Source organism: Neoarius graeffei, chromosome 11 (assembly GCF_027579695.1).
Source record: "Neoarius graeffei isolate fNeoGra1 chromosome 11, fNeoGra1.pri, whole genome shotgun sequence".
NCBI classification, from domain to species: Eukaryota; Metazoa; Chordata; class Actinopteri; order Siluriformes; family Ariidae; genus Neoarius; species Neoarius graeffei.
In genome coordinates this window covers 71,308,941-71,327,984 of record NC_083579.1, presented here as the reverse complement: position 1 = coordinate 71,327,984, position 19,044 = coordinate 71,308,941, and the positions used below count along the sequence as shown (strand labels likewise).

Sequence of the window (19,044 nt, the reverse complement as noted above, 5' to 3'; positions counted from 1 at the left end):
TGCTAATAAAGCGCTCAAGCTAGTGCTATCGAGATTAAGTAGCACAGGCTAACGACTGAGAAACTAAGATGTCTGTCTCCAGACTCTTCTTCCACGCTGCACGCTCGCTACAGTATTTTTCACTCCAACTTAAGTATTCATTTCCCTGTGTAATTTACTGAGTTACTTTTAAAATCAACGTCGACAGCTACACACAACACAGCGACCCGACACCCTGCCACTAATCCCCTGCAAAATCCTTTGCCCTGTTGCTTTTTGGTGTCTGGCTACGGTTTGGCTGAGCTCAAGTTCCAGCTCTAATAGTAACGCTTCACCACTGACATACACTCTCTTTTCCAGTTTTTCGATGTCCGTTGGTATGTTTTTCTCTTGTAAATATGCATGAAGGATATCTCCAAGTTTTGGAAGCCTTTTGGGTATTCAACGCATCTTCCTCTTTCCTGGTGAAAAAAAAAAACGCTTCTGCGCAGCAGAAAACTCTCTCGTTGAATATTCGCATCAGCGCCGATGTGTGACGTCATGTCTTGGCAACCATGCAATATCGTAAACCATATTCAATGCTCATTCTCCATTAGGTAGAGTGACGCGATACACGTCGGATAAGCGATATGCTAACAATATTGCATGCTATCAAACCAAATGAATGAAACCAGCTGGAAGAGAAGAGAACACACGCTTTTATTCCATCAAAAAAAGCGTCCTGGATGTATGAATATAGTACTTCTTTAACCTGGAATAATAAAAATATATCACTTAATACTGCAACCGAGTGCCTGTGCAGGTAAAATCTTAATGTCTCATCAACATTCATCGCTGAAAGGACCAGGGACGCCTTGCAGAGACGGCAGATGTTTTGCCTCCTCTCACCTGTAGGAAGATGCGTCCTACTCCACTCAACAGCTGCACGCTCTGCTGTGGCTCGTACTGGATGATGGAACGATACGTCTCAACAGCCAGCACATAGTCCTGCGTGTGAGAAGGGGGACGGAGAGAAGAAAACATTATGAGAGAGGCAGAAGGCAGTAAACATGAAGTAGGTGTTTAGATGGAATAACACGTACAGGGCATGCAAGTCGCAGAATTGTAGAATATATCTTTAGCCACCAGATGGCACTGTAGCACTGCACGCCAGTGTTCACTCCTCTTAAGGCAGAGGAAATGAGCTAAAGCGTGATACACAGATCCTGTTTTAGGAACATTTATCCAGCTGAAAACAACGCTGCGTTTTCAGATCTAACAGTCCTGAGAATGGCGGTCACTTTTCAGATTGGAGGAATGATGCATTGCTTGAGTAAAGGCTCGTCGCTTGTGACCCAATATCCTACTGAAAGCTCCTGTCGAGACAGTAGGACTGTGGATAACGGTCAACCGGGTCAAGCAAACAAACGAAATGCCTGTCGCTTTTATTAAAGCGTAGATAGGAGGAAGAAAGGTACAAGTACAAGCCTCGATTTATCAGACCTGCGTCTAACCCTCTGCACTTCGACGCCTTTTTGTCAAATCTCAAGTCGCCGAGCATATTCTGGGACGAACTGCACGATGATACAAATAAAAGGAAGCAAAGACAAACTGAAAATCTCAAGCTACACTTAGTTGTGATGAAATATAACAAGACGAAATATTTATTTAAATGAAAAAGGTCACCACATTAGAAGACTGGTTCAGCGGTATAACCATCAGTATCACACCTGTGCACATTTTAATTAACTGAAAATGATTATTAGGATTTTTTTTTTAATACTTAAAGCTGTAGTCGATCATTTTGGGGAAAGTTAGCTGAAGCTAGCAGCTTTAGAACTCAAAAAGCCAAAAACAAATACAGCTCCTCTCTTCAGTGGTTCCTCCTAAGCTCCGCCCCGAAAGCTACACTACCGTTCAAAAGTTTGGGGTCACCCAGACAATTAATGTTGTGTTTTCCATGAAAAGTCACACTTTTATTTACCACCATAAGTTGTAAAATGAATAGAAAATATAGTCGAGACATTTTTCTGGCCATTTTGAGCATTTAATCGACCCCACAAATGTGATGCTCCAGAAACTCAATCTGCTCAAAGGAAGGTCAGTTTTATAGCTTCTCTAAAGAGCTCAACTGTTTTCAGCTGTGCTAACATGATTGTACAAGGGTTTTCTAATAATCCATTAGCCTTCTGAGGCAATGAGCAAACACATTGTACCATTAGAACACTGGAGTGATAGTTGCTGGAAATGGGCCTCTATACACCTATGGAGATATTGCACCAAAAACCAGACATTTGCAGCTAGAATAGTCATTTACCACATTAGCAATGTATAGAGTGGATTTCTGATTAGTTTAAAGTGATCTTCATTGAAAAGAACAGTGCTTTTCTTTCAAAAATAAGGACATTTCAAAGTGACCCCAAACTTTTGAATGGTAGTGTACAAGCGCTTGACAGGTAAACAGACTGAAGGATACAGTGGTGCTTGAAAGTTTGTGAACCCTTTAGAATTTTCTATATTTCTGCGTAAATATGACCTAAAACATCATCAGATTTTCACACAAGTCCTAAAAGTAGATAAAGAGAACCCAGTTAAACAAATGAGACAAAAATATTATACTTGGTCATTTATTTATTGAGGAAAATGATCCAATATTACATATCTGTGAGTGGCAAAAGTATGTGAACCTCTAGGATTAGCAGTTAATTTGAAGGTGAAATTAGAGTCAGGTGTTTTCAATCAATGGGATGACAATCAGGTGTGAGTGGGCACCCTGTTTTATTTAAAGAACAGGGATCTATCAAAGTCTGATCTTCACAACACATGTCTGTGGAAGTGCATCATGGCACGAACAAAGGAGATTTCTGAGGACCTCAAAAAAAGCGTTGTTGATGCTCATCAGGCTGGAAAAGGTTACAAAACCATCTCTAAAGAGTTTGGACTCCACCAATCCACAGTCAGACAGATTGTGTACAAATGGAGGAAATTCAAGATCACTGTTACCCTCCCCAGGAGTGGTCGACCAACAAAGATCACTCCAAGAGCAAGGCGCGTAATAGTCGGTGAGGTCACAAAGGACCCCAGGGTAACTTCTAAGCAACTGAAGGCCTCTCTCACATTGGCTAATGTTAATGTTCATGAGTCCACCATCAGAAGAACACTGAACAATAATGGTCTGCATGGCAGGGTTGCAAGGAGAAAGCCACTGCTCTCCAAAAAGAACGTTACTGCTCGTCTGCAGTTTGCTAAAGATCATGTGGACAAGCCAGAAGGCTACTGGAAAAATATTTTGTGGACAGATGAGACCAAAATAGAACTTTTTGGTTTAAATGTGAAGCGTTACGTTTGGAGAAAGGAAAAACACTGCATTCCAGCATAAGAACCTTATCCCATCTGTGAAACATGGTGGTGGTAGTATCATGGTTTGGGCCTGTTTTGCTGCATCTGGGCCAGGACGGCTTGCCATCATTGATGGAACAATGAATTCTGAATTATACCAGCGAATTCTAAAGGAAAATGTCAGGACGTCTGTCCATGAACTGAATCTCAAGAGAAGGTGGGTCATGCAGCAAGACAATGACCCTAAGCACACAAGTTGTTCTACCAAAGAATGGTTAAAGAAGAATAAAGTTAAATGTTTTGGAATGGCCAAGTCAAAGTCCTGACCTTAATCCAATGGAAATGTTGTGGAAGGACCTGAAGCGAGCAGTTCATGTGAGGAAACCCACCAACATCCCAGAGTTGAAGCTGTTCTGTACGGAGGAATGGGCTAAAATTCCTCCAAGCCGGTGTGCAGGACTGACCAACAGTTACCGCAAACGTTTAGTTGCAGTTATTGCTGCACAAGGGGGTCACACCAGATACTGAAAGCAAAGGTTCACATACTTTTGCCACTCACAGATATGCAATATTGGATCATTTTCCTCAATAAATAAATGACCAAGTCTAATATTTTTTGTCTCATTTGTTTAACTGGGTTCTCTTTATCTACTTTTAGGACTTGTGTGAAAATCTGGCGGTGTTTTAGGTCATATTTATGCAGAAGTATAGAAAATTCTAAAGGGTTCACAAACTTTCAAGCACCACTGTAAGTGGAAATGTGTCTTTATCCTAAACATACATTTCATTCCCAGCTTCCAGAGTGTAAAGAATACTGTAATAGTTTGCTAAATATTACAAAAAAGTTTTCCAAGCCTAACCTTAGGAATTATCATTAATGTTGGCCATTGTAATTGTACACAGAGCCTCATGATTTAAAAAAAAAAAAAAAAAAAAAAAAGGGGGGGGGGGGGGGGGGGGGGGCTTCCATGAGTCTTATATCCCATACGGCTATTTTGAACCAAATTAAATTAAACCTGACCGATGGAGTTTGAGTGCATGCTTTTGGTATTTGTCAAGACCGACACGGTTACCGAACTGAGTTACGTTCTTCGTATTAATCAAATCAGTCAGGGGTATCGCAGAACATTTCATTTACATTGATTGCTGACGTGCTGCTTGCAACAGGCTTGTCGTGCTAGAGTCTGACTCGTGTCATAATTTTAAAGACTCGTGACTTGACTTGGACTGCATTCGGACTCGTAAATTGGAGACTCGAACTTTTTCTTTATTTTTTGTAACATGCCATAATAATTTGGCATAGGATATTGATATCTACATTAATTTTTGTACTAATTGCATGGAAGAGAATGCATAGTCACCTGTTCAGGAACAAACTAACGTTAATGGCGCTAAAATGCCTGGACAGAACGCCCCAGGATTGTCCGCTTTGCTTCGACAGACTTCTCGTGCAGTGGGAAACAATGCACTGCTGTGTGTTCCATATGTAGAAGAACTATCGAGGAGACGACGGGGACGACCTCGAACTTCAATCGTCATTTGGCGAGACTCCACCCAGAGAAGGAAGTGACACGCTATGTTCATTGCCCTGTTGATAGTGGGCGGGGCTTGCTTGCTGAGCGATGAACTAGCTAGTGTTAACCCTCTCTCATGTTGATAGTGGGCGGGGCTTGCTTTTTTTTTGGTTGTCGGTGAAAAAAAAAAAAAAAATCAATCGTTTTGAAGCTGCCGATTTTGGAGCGGTGAACCTGGAATTCTGTGTTGTAAACCCTTGGGGCGTGCCATGCGGTGTAAGGACGACAGCTGCCAAATCAGAAACACCCATTCAGTCATGTCCCGCCCTCCCGCCCCAGTTAAAGACAGCTGACAAATCAGAAACACCCATTCAGTCATGTCCCGCCCTCCCGCCCCAGTTAAAGACAGCTGACAAATCAGAAACACCCATTCAGTCATGTCCCGCCCTCCCGCCCCAGTTAAAGACAGCTGACAAATCAGAAACACCCATTCAGTCATGTCCCGCCCCAGTTGAACACAGCTGCCACTTGGCGAAAGAAAAAAAAAAAAAAGTGTAGACACAGGCTTTTTAGCTTACAAATTACTATTCCAGGGTTTCCCATACATAGACCATTGTGTGGCGCAGCGCCACACAATGGATTCCTAGCGCCACACAATCAGACTCGCGATTTTGGAAAAAAAAAAAAAATCCGTTGTGCTAATTAAAAATAACGCAGCCTTCCCGATTCGCCTTCCGACCGCTTATTTTAAAAGGTAGCCTACGTCGTGCTCGTGATGAGCTTTATCATAGCCTTCTTGGCTTACAGGAAACGGACATCCCTGAGTCAGGCTATAAACCAATTTTGATGCAGACAGTAGCAGCTTGACGCAAGGAACCGGCCTTATTGCATTATCCCGCTTCAGCAATGACTTCCCTTACGATAGGGCACTTGAGGTTTTTTTTTTTTTTTTCAGGAAGCCACGCAGAATTAAATGTTCTGATAGGGCATGCAGGCTTTGCACCAATTAGGGTAATGCTTTTCATTTTTGTTAGTTGCCATGGTGTTACCATAAGTGGTTTCTTACATCTAATTATGATATTTTATTATTACATTATACTATTTATTTCATTTTAGTATTGGTTGAGGCAAGTGTTGAGTTCAATATTTAAAATAAAAACCTCCAACTTGTTTTTTGCAATTTATTCCTTGAATGTCAACCAAAGAATGATTGAAAGATTGCCACCAAAAAGGCAAAAAACTCAGGTAAAAACCAGAGACGCACTGATTGACCGGCTGCCGATCGGAATCGGCCGATTTTCACGTGATCGGCCATGACCGGCGACCGGCTGGTCAAAATTAAAATATGCCGATTTTCTGCCGATCAAAACTTGTGTATCACATAGAGATGAAAGTGGAAATACTCGTAATTCGCAACTAAAAAGACTGCAGCTACACTGGCAGCTTGAACATGCTTTCTAGTGCGATTGTGTTGCGCTTGCGCAGAACAGTGTCAGTCCTGCGCGCCTAACGAGCTCCGGCGCGCGCGCAGTTAACAAAAAAAAAAAAAAAAAATCACTATATTTGGATATCCAAATATAGTGATTTTTTTGTGCCAGATATTGGATGTGAAAAAAAGAAAATGTTTGTGGTTGTATGAATTTCCCATTACAGGAATTAATACGTTAGCCTATTACCAAACATCTAGTTAGATCTAGTACAAAGAGAGAGAGAAAAAAAAATGTATTTGTTTGTTTTACAGCCTTGGTTGCACTTGATTCCATTGGAAATTACTCTACAAATACACATTTGACAAAGATGATAGAATGGCTATGGTACAAGTCTCATCTCATCTCATTATCTCTAGCCGCTTTATCCTTCTACAGGGTTGCAGGCAAGCTGGAGCCTATCCCAGCTGACTACGGGCGAAAGGCGGGGTACACCCTGGACAAGTCGCCAGGTCATCACAGGGCTGACACATAGACACAGACAACCATTCACACTCACATTCACACCTACGGTCAATTTAGAGTCACCAGTTAACCTAACCTGCATGTCTTTGGACTGTGGGGGAAACCGGAGCACCCGGAGGAAACCCACGCGGACACAGGGAGAACATGCAAACTCCACACAGAAAGGCCCTCGCCGGCCACGGGGCTCGAACCCAGGACCTTCTTGCTGTGAGGCGACAGCGCTAACCACTACACCACCGTGCCGCCCTATGGTACAAGTATGACTGGAAATTATTTTTGTATTTTGATACTGAATGAAGAAATGGGTTGTTCCATAAGACATACGTTTTCAGATCTAAATAGGCTTATGAAAGTGTGTTCCATAGCAGCAGGCAAATAATATATGAGAGGGAAGTTGTTTTTGTGCCAGATATTTGATGGGAAAAGAAAAAATGTTTGTGTGAATTTCCTATTTCAGGAATTATGTTAATACCAAACATGAAGAAAAGATTTTACAAAGAACAATGTCTTTTTGTTTGTTTTCAACCTTTGAGGTGTTTTTATTACTGAATTATATACTGATAATATGGCAGAATGTTCTATTAAAGAAAAGATAAAAAGAAAATAGTCTTTGTGTGTGCTGTGAAGTGGTTTGAAAAAACGAAATCGGAATCGGCCAAAATCGGTATCGGCAGGTCACACTCCATGGGAAATCGGAATCGGCCCAAAAAATTGCAATCGGTGCATCTCTAGTAAAAACTAAACTTTAAAGACCCACTGAGACAACTTTTTACACCACGTAATATGTACATTTGTTTTATTGCTGTATTGTGAAATAAAATATCCAAAACTCAACTTGAATAAAGGGTCGTCTTTGTAGAAAATCAAGAATTTCAGAGCCGATTTTGTGTTTTTTGCCCCGGCTTCTACAAGCGCCATGAGCCATTTGCCCGTTTTTGCCGCTAGGGCGAGTGACGTCACATCAGTCTATGTCGTTCTGGATTGCATGAAAACAAAACATGGCTCATGTCAAAGACGATCACTTCTCTTATTCTTCGTCAAGTTTCAGTGGCGAATATGCGGATATTTCTGATTCAGAGCATGAAGAAGAGTGTTATGAAGAATATCCAAAACTCGGCGTTTTACCGTATCAGTTTGAACCAACACAGTCGGCATCAAACTCGGATTCAGACACTCCTGGCGATACTCAGTCACAGACTGACGCTGAAAATTTTGTTGGTCTCAACGCTGACGACCGAGTTGGAAATAAAAACTGGTTAGTTTTTTTTTTTTTAACATATTATCAGTGATTAGGCGTATGTAAATTAATTTTAACGTTATACTTTATCCTTGGAAAGGGGGGGGGCGGTATTTGTGTTCTTTTCATTTCGTACACTTTCATGTACAACATACATGTTAACAACAAAATATTAATACAAAAATAAGAATAACAAAGAGACAAAAGAACATTTGAACAATTTCATGGCATGTAGAAGTTGAAAACAATGTCCGCATGGTCTGTGACAAACCTCAGATTCAATATTTGGTATAACCTCCTCTGCATGATCTGGCACATGTACATTGGGTTCTGAGTCTTCTATTTCTTGGAGCGTATAATTTGAAGAAAGTTGCATTATATTATAGTCTGTCAGTATTTCGATTTCTATAATAAGACACGGAGGAGGGGGTGATGAAAGGAATTTGTTGTAATTTTTTTTTCTTTTATGGTATAGGAAAAAACATGCCGGATGACATCTTATATCTATCACTCCACACACATATCATGTATATTATCCTAACTAAATACATGAAACAAGGTATTGGCCTTTCAGTTGTTGTACATTACTGGTATTAGCTGCTTTGGCCTATTAATAAGTAATGGCCCTTTTCCACTACCCTTTTTCAGCTCACTTCAGCCCGACACGGCTCGCGTTTCGACTACCAAAAAACAGCACGACTCAGCTCGCTTCAGCCCTGCTTAGCACCCAAAACTCGCACGGTTTTGGAGTAGGGCTGAAGCGAGCCAAACCGTGCCGAGTGAGGCTGGGGGCGTGAGCAGACACTCCCCTGTGCACTGATTGGTGAGGAGGAGTGTCCTCACATGCCCACACACGCCCCGCGAGCGCGCTGGGATCTGTAAACACCGTAAACCCGGAAGAAGGAGAATTACGAATTACGAGAATTATGAAGCCTTATGCGCCTCGCCTCATCTATACGCTCTTGCCAGTATCTGTTGGCGTTGTCGGTGACAACAAGCCACAGCACCAAGACCAGCAACACTAACGACTCCATGTCCTCCATGTTTATTGTTTACTATTCGGGTCGTGAGACTACTGCTTAAAAGCTCACTGATGTCACTGTTTGCACTGCTTAACGACATCACGTGACGTCCACCCACTTTCGCTAACTCCACCCAATGTGTCCACCCACTTCCAGCCAGCACAGTTCAGCGCGGTTGTAGTCGAAATGCAACTCCAACAGCCCCACTCAGCTCGACTCAGCACGGCACGGCTCAGCCCGACTCAGCCGCGTTTGTAGTGGAAAAGCAGCATAATATGCAATGGTATAAGACGCATTTGTGACGTTACAACAAATTTTAAACATACATGTATTGAATAACAACACATAGCCACGTACCCTGGCTCGTTCTCTTTTGGCAAAGGCACCACCGGACTTTCATTTTTTGACCGCCCCTTCGGGGGGTCTGCTGTCATCTGTTTCTCTTTTGACAGATTGATTCGGCCCGGGCCTGTCAAACAACGTCGGCACAGCTGACTCCTCCAACACCAGTGGATGAGCTGGATCAAACGTTCTTCGAGTTCTGGACGACAAAGTGAAACAGTGCTCCTCGAAATGTGCTGAACAGAGACGTGACCATTTTGTTGGCTTCCAGTTCGCACGTGTTTTGGAAACGTTTCTTTCCCACTCTTTTGCTATTTCAGGGTGTTTTTTCCAAGGAAAGGAATGGAGTTTCACTCCTTCCGACGTGGTGTTAGAACACCCGTAAGCCACACGTATAATCCCTTTTCGGTTAGACGCCATTTAACTTTTTCACGCAAGGAAATCACAACAAAACCACAGCTCAATATCACAAGACTTGTGAGAACTGAACCAACATAGTGACTTGTAAACAAAAACGACACACTGATGTGACGTCACTTCCGGCATCTCTGAATGAGCCCAGTTCATCTCCAGGTCAATCTCCCTGCGCGAAATTTAAAATTACTTCTGATGTTTAAAACGGACAGTTAAACCAAGAATTAAAACCAGAATTTATCTTTGGAGTCATATATTGTTTGTTTAAAAATTAATACGAAATGACTGTCAGTGAGTCTTTAACTTCAATTTTGGTGAGTAATTTTCATAAATTTAAAAGACAGGTTTTCCACCAACATCAAGCCCAGCAAACTAATGGCCTGCCCTGTAATGTAAAATTGGGTCAAGGAATGAAACCAGGCAGGGTTCTGGGAAAAATTTTTCAGCTGTCTTCTCTTAAAGAACTTAAAAGAATTTAGATTGAACTGAATAATCTCAAATGCTTCTTGTAGCTTTAAAATAGTCCCAACAGGTGACTGAAGAAAAATACTGTGTGTTTGAACACCGCCCGCTGTAAACACTTTGCATACACCCCAATGACCGACTCCACTGACCGCCACGACACCACTGCGCACGATTCCCTCATCGGCACAGTGGAGCACCACGAATTGCTACCTGGTCTGTGGGAAACACTGTATTCTGTTTTTTTTTTTTTTATTATTATTAGAAGGCACATGGAGTTTAGTCCTGCCTTGGCCAGTGCATTCTGAAAGTATGTTTTGGTCTGTAGCCAACAATGCATGTTACTGCAGATCATCTCTCTCCACACAAACTAAAGGCGCAGATGCCGACTTTTTCACGGCTTTTTCATGGACTGTAACGGCATTTGCTTATGTAGTAATTTTAATACAGAATTTACTCTGATGAAATTATTCAGACACTCCAACGCCCCCGCCAAAAAAAAATCGGATCTGCACAAGCCGTGAAAAAGGCGCGCCGTTTGCATCCCTGTTTAAACTCATAGGTTAACCGACTTTAACCGGCTTGGTGGTCGGTCAAGATTTTTTTTTAGTTTTCGCCATCCCTAATCTGTAGCCTGTTAACTAAAATGGGGCAGTCGAGCAGGAACGTTAGTCCGACACAGTAGCAGAGACGCTTTCACATAAAGGCAGCAACAGCCACCGTCACATGGTGCGGATGGAGTCTTGTTCTTGGACTCGACTCAAAATTTTCTTTAAATGACCTGGACTTGAACACTGGGGGACTCACGGTTTCGTGACTCGACTATGACACTGCCGACGTGCAACTTCATGTTGTCTTGACAACCATGCAATATCGTAAACCATCTTCAATGCTCATTCTCCATTGGGTAGAGTGACGTAATACATGTAGAATAAGCAATATGCAAACAATATTGCATGCTATCAAACCAAATGAATGAAACCCGCTCGGAGGGAATAGAACATGTTTTTAGTCCATCAAAAAAAAAAAAAAGTGTCCTGTATGTACAGGATAATAAATATATATTATTTACCAGCTTCAGGTCGGTCCGTATCGTGAAATACCGTGACCGAGGTCTTCAAAGTACCGACCGAGGCCCTCTGGGCCGAGGTCACGGTATTTCACCATACGGACCGACCTGAAGCTGGTAAATAATATATTTATTTTTTTCTTTACCAAATTCTAACAGAAAACGAGAGCGCCCGAAAGGGAAAACCGAGCCGAGCCGCCATTTTGAATCCTCATTCACGGCTGTAATGCAAATGGCTTCCTCCTCGGTATACAAGTGCACTTCCATGGCAGGAAGGAAAAAAAAACAAAACAAAAAAAAACTACATTTTGTCGCCTATGTAGTCCCCTATTCATAAAAAAATTGAGTCATTCAGGATTCAGCCATGTTTTTGCTCAGCGTCAGCAACAGTTACAGGTTTTAAGCTTTCTCCTGAAATGTTTTCTTTTATTTCTTCTTCCTCAGGGTAGTAAAACTCGCTTTCGCTGTGAAGACTGTCGTTATCGCTATCCATGCTGGAAAATGAATGCTATTCTCCTGAGAAATGTGAAAATAAACGTTGACAAAAATTGCTACAATGATGATGTTGTGAACGAGCGAGTCGCCAGAGGTCCGTATCCGGGGTCCGTATTGTAGGATACGGACCCGCTCGCCAGCCAATCAGAGCGCAGGATTTGATGGAAACCGGACCACATTAAAAAAAAAAAAAAAAAAAAAAAAAAAAAGTTATTGCGCCCTCTGCTGTCTAAACACCACAACTACATGAGTTGTGTTTTATCCAAATTACTTGTATTGTTGGAAGCTGCTGTCGTAGCTCCTCTCGATATTTTCAGAGCCCAGTTTGCAGCCTATGCTTTGATTGCCATCGTTAATCGTTACACATTTTCAGATTGCCGTCTTTTCATCCGTTCTTACGTACGAGATGGTATCCTCAGCTTACGTGGTATTGGATGTTGCTATCTGAACATTTTTTTTTTCTTTTAGCAAGAGTTGGTCGTAAATGAGCTAAATTCTTAACCAGGACAAAATGAAATTTTTATTCTTGCTATCATCCATCCATGTCTTCTCTTGCTGTGTAACACTGCGGTGAAAACACTATGTGTGGGGCTATGTGGCGCACGTATAAGCAGAACTACGGTAGTGCATCTCTGCAGCAGCTCACTCTCACCACCCACATACCTTCATCATTAGCAGACAGTTTGCCACGGAGTACATCACCCGGCACAGACGTGACCTCCACAGCTGAACAGAGGCTAGGAGAGAGAGAGAGACACACACACACACACACCGAGAGAGATTGAGAAAACAGGCTAACCAATTGCATGCCAATTCCCTCCTCCCCCTCAGCATCACACCCTTTCCCCTGTCCAAACCATCAATTATTCTTCAGCGAGAGGGAATTATGGTGAAGGAGGGAAAGACACTGCGACAATCACATTCATTCCTCCCTCCGGGTGACTGTAGACACCATCAGTGAGTGTGTCAGTTCTCTTATAATTTCTGTACGTCTGTGCGCGCGCGCGTTGCGGCTTTCTGCTCGTGTTCATCAACAGAGAGCCGCAGCTAAACAGCATCTGGTGACATCAAAAGACGACAGTGAGATACAGAGAAACGGGGCTACCATCTTACACCGCTATCTGTGCAGCCGAAATGAGAAAAGCTACGCAAGATGAAAGAAAGAACAGAGACTGTTGTTAATGAGCTGCTCACAATGATAGACAACGCTTTTTCGGTCTGTACAAATAGCTTTCGTTGGATGATTTAAAAAAAAAAAAAAAATTATAGAGAAAGTCTATTAAAAATCTAATTCAAAGACTGAACTCATTATATTACTCTGTTACTAGATGCTGTAAAAACACTTTTCCTTTTTCTCCTGAATAACAATAAGTTTATTTCTCTCTCGACAGTGTGTGAGGTATAATCTCAGCATCTGTGTACAAAGATGCCAACAAGAAAATCTTAGCAGCCTGTGCTCTGAGAGCACAATATCCCCCGCTGGCAACTCTGCCATAACTCTGGTAAAATGCGACTGAATTGAACAAAATTGCAATATGCGTATTACCGACATACAACAAAGAATCCTGCCAAGTTTCGTGAAATTCCTTCAAAATTTGTGAGAGGAGTTGATTTCAAAAGGTGAGCACCCTTCCCGGGACGGACGGACATTGCGACAACATAATCCCCCTTTGGGCCTTTTGGCCAGCGGGGGATAATAAAAATTGAGAGAGGAGTTGATTTCAGAAAGCAAGCACACCTTGATGAAATTGCCAAAAAAGTAGAATTTTGTTAATCCAGGGTCGCAACTCTGGTAAAATGTGACCGAATTTATCGAAATTAAAATATGCGTACGACTGACATATAACAATGCCTTTTGCCAAGTTTCGTGAAATTCTTCCAAAAATTGTGAGAGGAGTTGATTTCAGAAGGAAAACTCATGAAATTGTCAAATTATAAATTTTGTTAATCAAGGGCTCATTTCAGAAGGAAAACACACTTGTGAAATTGTCAAATTATAAATTTTGTTCATCAAGGGCTGTGACTCTGGTAAAACGTGACCCGATTTAACGAAATTACAATATGCGTATTACCGACATATAACAAAGAATCCCGCCAAGTTTCGTGAAATTCCTTCAAAATTTGTGAGGAGGAGTTGATTTCAAAAGGTGAGCACCCTTCCCGGGACAGACGGACGGACGGACATCGCGACAACATAATTGGTAAAATGTGACCCAATTTCCCAAAATTACAATGTTTCATGAAATTCTTCCAAAAAAAAAAATTTTTTTTAATGCATACCAAGCTGCTTCTTTCAGCTGCTCTCGTTCTTCGGGGTCGCCACAGCGGATCTGTTCTGCATATTTGATTTGGCATAGTTTTTACATTGGATGCCCTTCATGAGACAACCCTCACCAATCTATCCGGGCGTGGAACCGGCACCAAGTATGCACCGGCTTGTGCAACCCCAGTGGCTGGGTATTTTACCTCATCTGCAGGTTTTTTAACGATGGGGGAAACCAGAGCACCTGGAGGAAACCCACACAGACACGGGGAGAACACGCAAACTCCACACAGAAAGGCCGTTAGGTTTGAACCTTCTCGCTGTGAGGCACCAGCGTTAACCACTGCACCACCATGCCGCCCCTTTAATGTGGGCCAAGCAACAGTCAGAAAACATGTCAGAATTCAGATGTTCCCACTACTTCTTCATCGCCAACACGTTTCTTTGGTGAAACAAACGGACAACAGTTCCGCCCACTTCTTTTCTATTGGCTCAGAAGCCAGAGGTCCATGAACTCCACAGGTCAAATTCAGTCGATGTGAAGCGAAAGGAACGGATACCAGAAACAAATATGCATCTTTCACATGCCACGTCCTTTCCCTTTCAATTAATTTGAATTGTATTTTCAGCAGAGTGGATGTTATGATGTCATGTTTGGTGTAAATGTTGCGTTAATTGGAAAAAAAAAAAAAGCAGAAAAGTGCCATTTTCCATGGAAGTTTAAGGGAAAAAAAAAAAAAGGTAAATTGTAATTCACATCAGACACACACACCCCCGTTCAAAAGTTTGGGGTCACTTTGAAATGTCCTTATTTTTGAAAGAAAAGCACTGTTCTTTTCAATGAAGATCACTTTAAACTAATCAGAAATCCACTCTATACATTGCTAATGTGGTAAATGACTATTCTAGCTGCAAATGTCTGGTTTTTGGTGCAATATCTCCATAGGTGTATAGAGGCCCATTTCCAGCAACTATCACTCCAGTGTTCTAATGGTACAATGTGTTTGCTCATTGCCTCAGAAGGCTAATGGATGATTAGAAAACCCTTGTACAATCATGTTAGCACAGCTGAAAACAGTTGAGCTCTTTAGAGAAGCTATAAAACTGACCTTCCTTTGAGCAGATTGAGTTTCTGGAGCATCACATTTGTGGGGTCGATTAAATGCTCAAAATGGCCAGAAAAATGTCTTGACTATATTTTCTATTCATTTTACAACTTATGGTGGGAAATAAAAGTGTGACTTTTCATGGAAAACACAAAATTGTCTGGGTGACCCCAAACTTTTGGACCGGACCGGGACCGACCTACATACACACACAGCACTGTCGCCTCACAGCAAGAAGGTCCGGGTTCGAGCCCCGTGGCCGGCGAGGGCCTTTCTGTGCAGAGTTTGCATGTTCTCCCCGTGTCCGCGTGGGTTTCCTCCGGGTGCTCCGGTTTCCCCCACAGTCCAAAGACATGCAGGTTAGGTTAACTGGTGACTCTAAATTGACCGTAGGTGTGAATGTGAGTGTGAATGGTTGTCTGTGTCTATATGTCAGCCCTGTGATGACCTGGTGACTTGTCCAGGGTGTACCCCGCCTTTCGCCCGTAGTCAGCTGGGATAGGCTCCAGCTTCCCTGTAGAACAGGATAAAGCAGCTAGAGATAATGAGATGAGATAAAAATACCCAGACACTCCCATTTAGCAGCTTTTTTTTAAAAATATAAAATCATACATCCCTTATCCTTAACAGTTATTCCACGAAATCGAGTCGTACATGAGCTGATAGCCAACAAGGTGCACAGAATAAAACAAAGCGTTTTATTCATTCACTGGATTTTGAGAAACAGCATTTTTTTTTTTGCTGCAAATTCGACAAAGTAATTCGATAAAGTCTTTATCCAAAGTGTCCAACAAAGTAATTTCTGCTTAGAATGTAAACAACCCGGTGAAATGACAATAGCAATTTGTGAAAAATACAATAATTCTTGGGCGGGGGGGATTCTCTTACCATCAAATACTTTTATTCCATTTTAAAAATTTATTTATTTATTTTAGAGTTTGTTTTCGAGTCGAGTTTTTATTTCGTCCTCGGTTGGTTCAGCAACATGCGCCGCCATTTTGTTTTTCTCTCCTCACAGTATATAAGCTGATATCCTAGTAGTAGAATAGCCAATCCAAGTGTGCAATTGCTCATATCCAGTGAATGTGGATAGAATAATTATAAATACAGACGTTCACTCTGAAATTGACTTGAACTAACTGCTAATTTATCTGTATTAGATGATGTCTGCATGTACAGTACCTGGCTCAGCTCTCCCAATCTCTCACACTTCCTCGATTCTACTTAAAAGCTCAACAGGAAATACAACAAAAAGCACCATGGCTCTGGCCTAGAAAATGAGCTTCCCAAACTCAGAGCCTGCACTTCGATCTGTAACCGCCGACTCTGACCAGAGGGCTGCCGGTCCTGTGCTGAGAGGCTGGCATTAGTGCTGAGCCGCCATACTTTACTCCAAGCTCAGGAGTCAGGTTGAGGGCAGCAGATGGGGAGAAGTGGCATGAAGCCACTGGGCTGTCAAGCTACTGGGAAGGCGAATACACTCATCAGGAACACAGGTGATGGGAGGGATGGAAAGACAAGTGAGCCATCCATATGGGAGCTGGCATCACTCACTCCAGTCCGCTCTGTGTATACACACATTTGTCTCTATTCGCCACAGCCGACACAGAGTCTCAGTGCGAGAGTCGGCTGAACGCGTGGGATTTATAGAGGTGTCAACTTCGTTCCTGGTTTGTTTCAGTATCAGGGCACAAACACCCCCAGACTGACATGGGATCAATATGTGTTCATTTCTACTTGAGTGTAGAATATTTTCTGACATGAGACAAACGCAGCAGTTTAGAATGCATGTGTATAGTAAGTGACATTGAAAGGAACAGTTGTGGTGAAAGCCTTCTAGAAGTCAGGAACAGAGAGGGCAGGTGACCGCGATTCATAAAATACAAGCTCGACTGTGAGCTACTGCTCACTTATGTATCTCCCGCTCTCGCTTATATCAGAATGCAAGTAATTGAAGGAATGATGATGATAATGATGCCCTTTATTGTCACTAGTCACATGTACCAGCGAAATTAGCCGTCAACCTGTCCGTACATATACAACATACAATTGACACAGGGCAGACAGGACAGGAAGACAGGGATAAAGATAAAAAAGAAACACAACATGAGGAGAGATAAGGAAAAAAAAGAACACCCCCCCCCCACTATGCTCCTGTCAGGAGTACAGTGTGGGAACATTTAAAAAACCTTTGCACATAAGCACACAACAACACAAGTACACTTTAAACACGGGACTTGAGGGAGGTAATCCAGCGCAAGCAAGCAGTCGTCCGCTCCTGCAGCCATGAAGGCGCTGGTCACGCACCCGCTTGTCACACTGGGGGTAAAAATGGCGACCGCGGAGAGTTAGAGAGGAATGCGAGAGTGTCTCCCGGCAGTGACCTTCAGGGGGAAATGTTTCCTCAGCAACGGCCTGAACCAGGCCGGTGCTGTCTCAGGGAGCCGAATATCGATAAGATATAAATTGCTTGGTCTTTCCAGACGCAGTCTTTGCACGTCCACACCGCTCGTCCATATCGACACTGATTATGAATGTTGACTTCAACAAATAATGAACCCTGAAACAAGTAAAGAGCCGTGTCCCTCCCCAGGGATTTTAAATAGTGTCCTGGTAAGCTGTCATTTTGAAATAGCATTTTTCTTCTTGAAATGGCGTCAAAATCCACGCTATACATGTTTTGTAAACATATTCAGTCGGTAAACAGGAAGTCGATGTGTGACAGACCTGAAAATGGTATATACATGGTATAGAACCCCAAGCTGAAGCTCGGTACCAAACATCAAGCAGCTGTGATTTGTAGCTGCTGAGAAAAAAAAAAAGTAGTGTTATGAAAATTTTGTAAATCCACGCTACACGTTTTGTAAATACATTCAGTCGGTAAACAGGAAGTCAAAGTGCGACAGACCTGAAAACGGTATACACTGTACAGAATCCCAAGCTGAAGCTCGGGACTAAGTGGCTATGATTTGTGGTTGCTGAGAAAAAGGGTGTTGTTTCGGATGGATGGAGATGCAGACGGACGGACAGAGGTAAACCAGTATCCCACCCCGGAGTATAAAAAATTATTGCTGTATACAAGCAAGCATGCAGTTCTGACTTGGCTTGACTGCCAATGAAAAGTACAGAAACCTAATAACATTAATTGAAGAAATGTTAATCGTAAAATCAAAGTGAAATAAAAATTAACTAGGTGTGGCATGGTGGCAGTGGGGAGTGTTGCCAACTCTCAGCTCCAGAGTCCCTGGTTTGATCCGGAGCCCAGGTTACAATATGATCAGAGCTCTGTGCATGTTCTCCGCAGGGGTTCTCCGGTTTCCTCCCTCCTCCCAAACGCATGCTGCAAGACGGACTGACGATGCTAACCTGTCCATAGGTGTGAATGTGTGTCAGGATAATGCCTTGCGATGGATTTGCACATCATCCAGGGTGTATTATCAGCTCATGCCCATTGTTTTCACGACAGGCACTGGATCACATGACCCTGATTAGGAAAACGCTCTGACTGAAGATGAATGAATGATCAAAAAAAAGTGGTTTATCTACCAACTGGGGCGGCACGGTGGTGTAGTGGTTAGCGCTGTCGCCTCACAGCAAGAAGGTCCTGGGTTCGAGCCCCGGGGCCGGCGAGGGCCTTTCTGTGTGGAGTTTGCATGTTCTCCCCGTGTCCGCGTGGGTTTCCTCCGGGTGCTCCGGTTTCCCCCACAGTCCAAAGACATGCAGGTTAGGTTAACTGGTGACTCTAAATTGACCGTAGGTGTGAATGTGAGTGTGAATGGTTGTCTGTGTCTATGTGTCAGCCCTGTGATGACCTGGCGACTTGTCCAGGGTGTACCCCGCCTTTCGCCCGTAGTCAGCTGGGATAGGCTCC

The 19,044-nt window shown here is 42.7% G+C and overlaps 1 protein-coding gene across 1 annotated transcript in view; it reads right to left on the bottom strand.

The window, feature by feature from the left end:
• The window catches only part of trappc12 (trafficking protein particle complex subunit 12), a 124,038-nt gene that overhangs the window by 12,688 nt on the left and 92,306 nt on the right, over positions 1–19,044 (bottom strand). Inside the window, exons 8-9 of the mRNA XM_060934689.1 lie at positions 12,468–12,541; positions 868–966 (exon numbers count right to left, since the gene is read on the bottom strand). Coding sequence (XP_060790672.1) covers positions 868–966; positions 12,468–12,541 — 173 coding nt within the window. The remainder of the gene's footprint in view (positions 1–867; positions 967–12,467; positions 12,542–19,044) is intronic.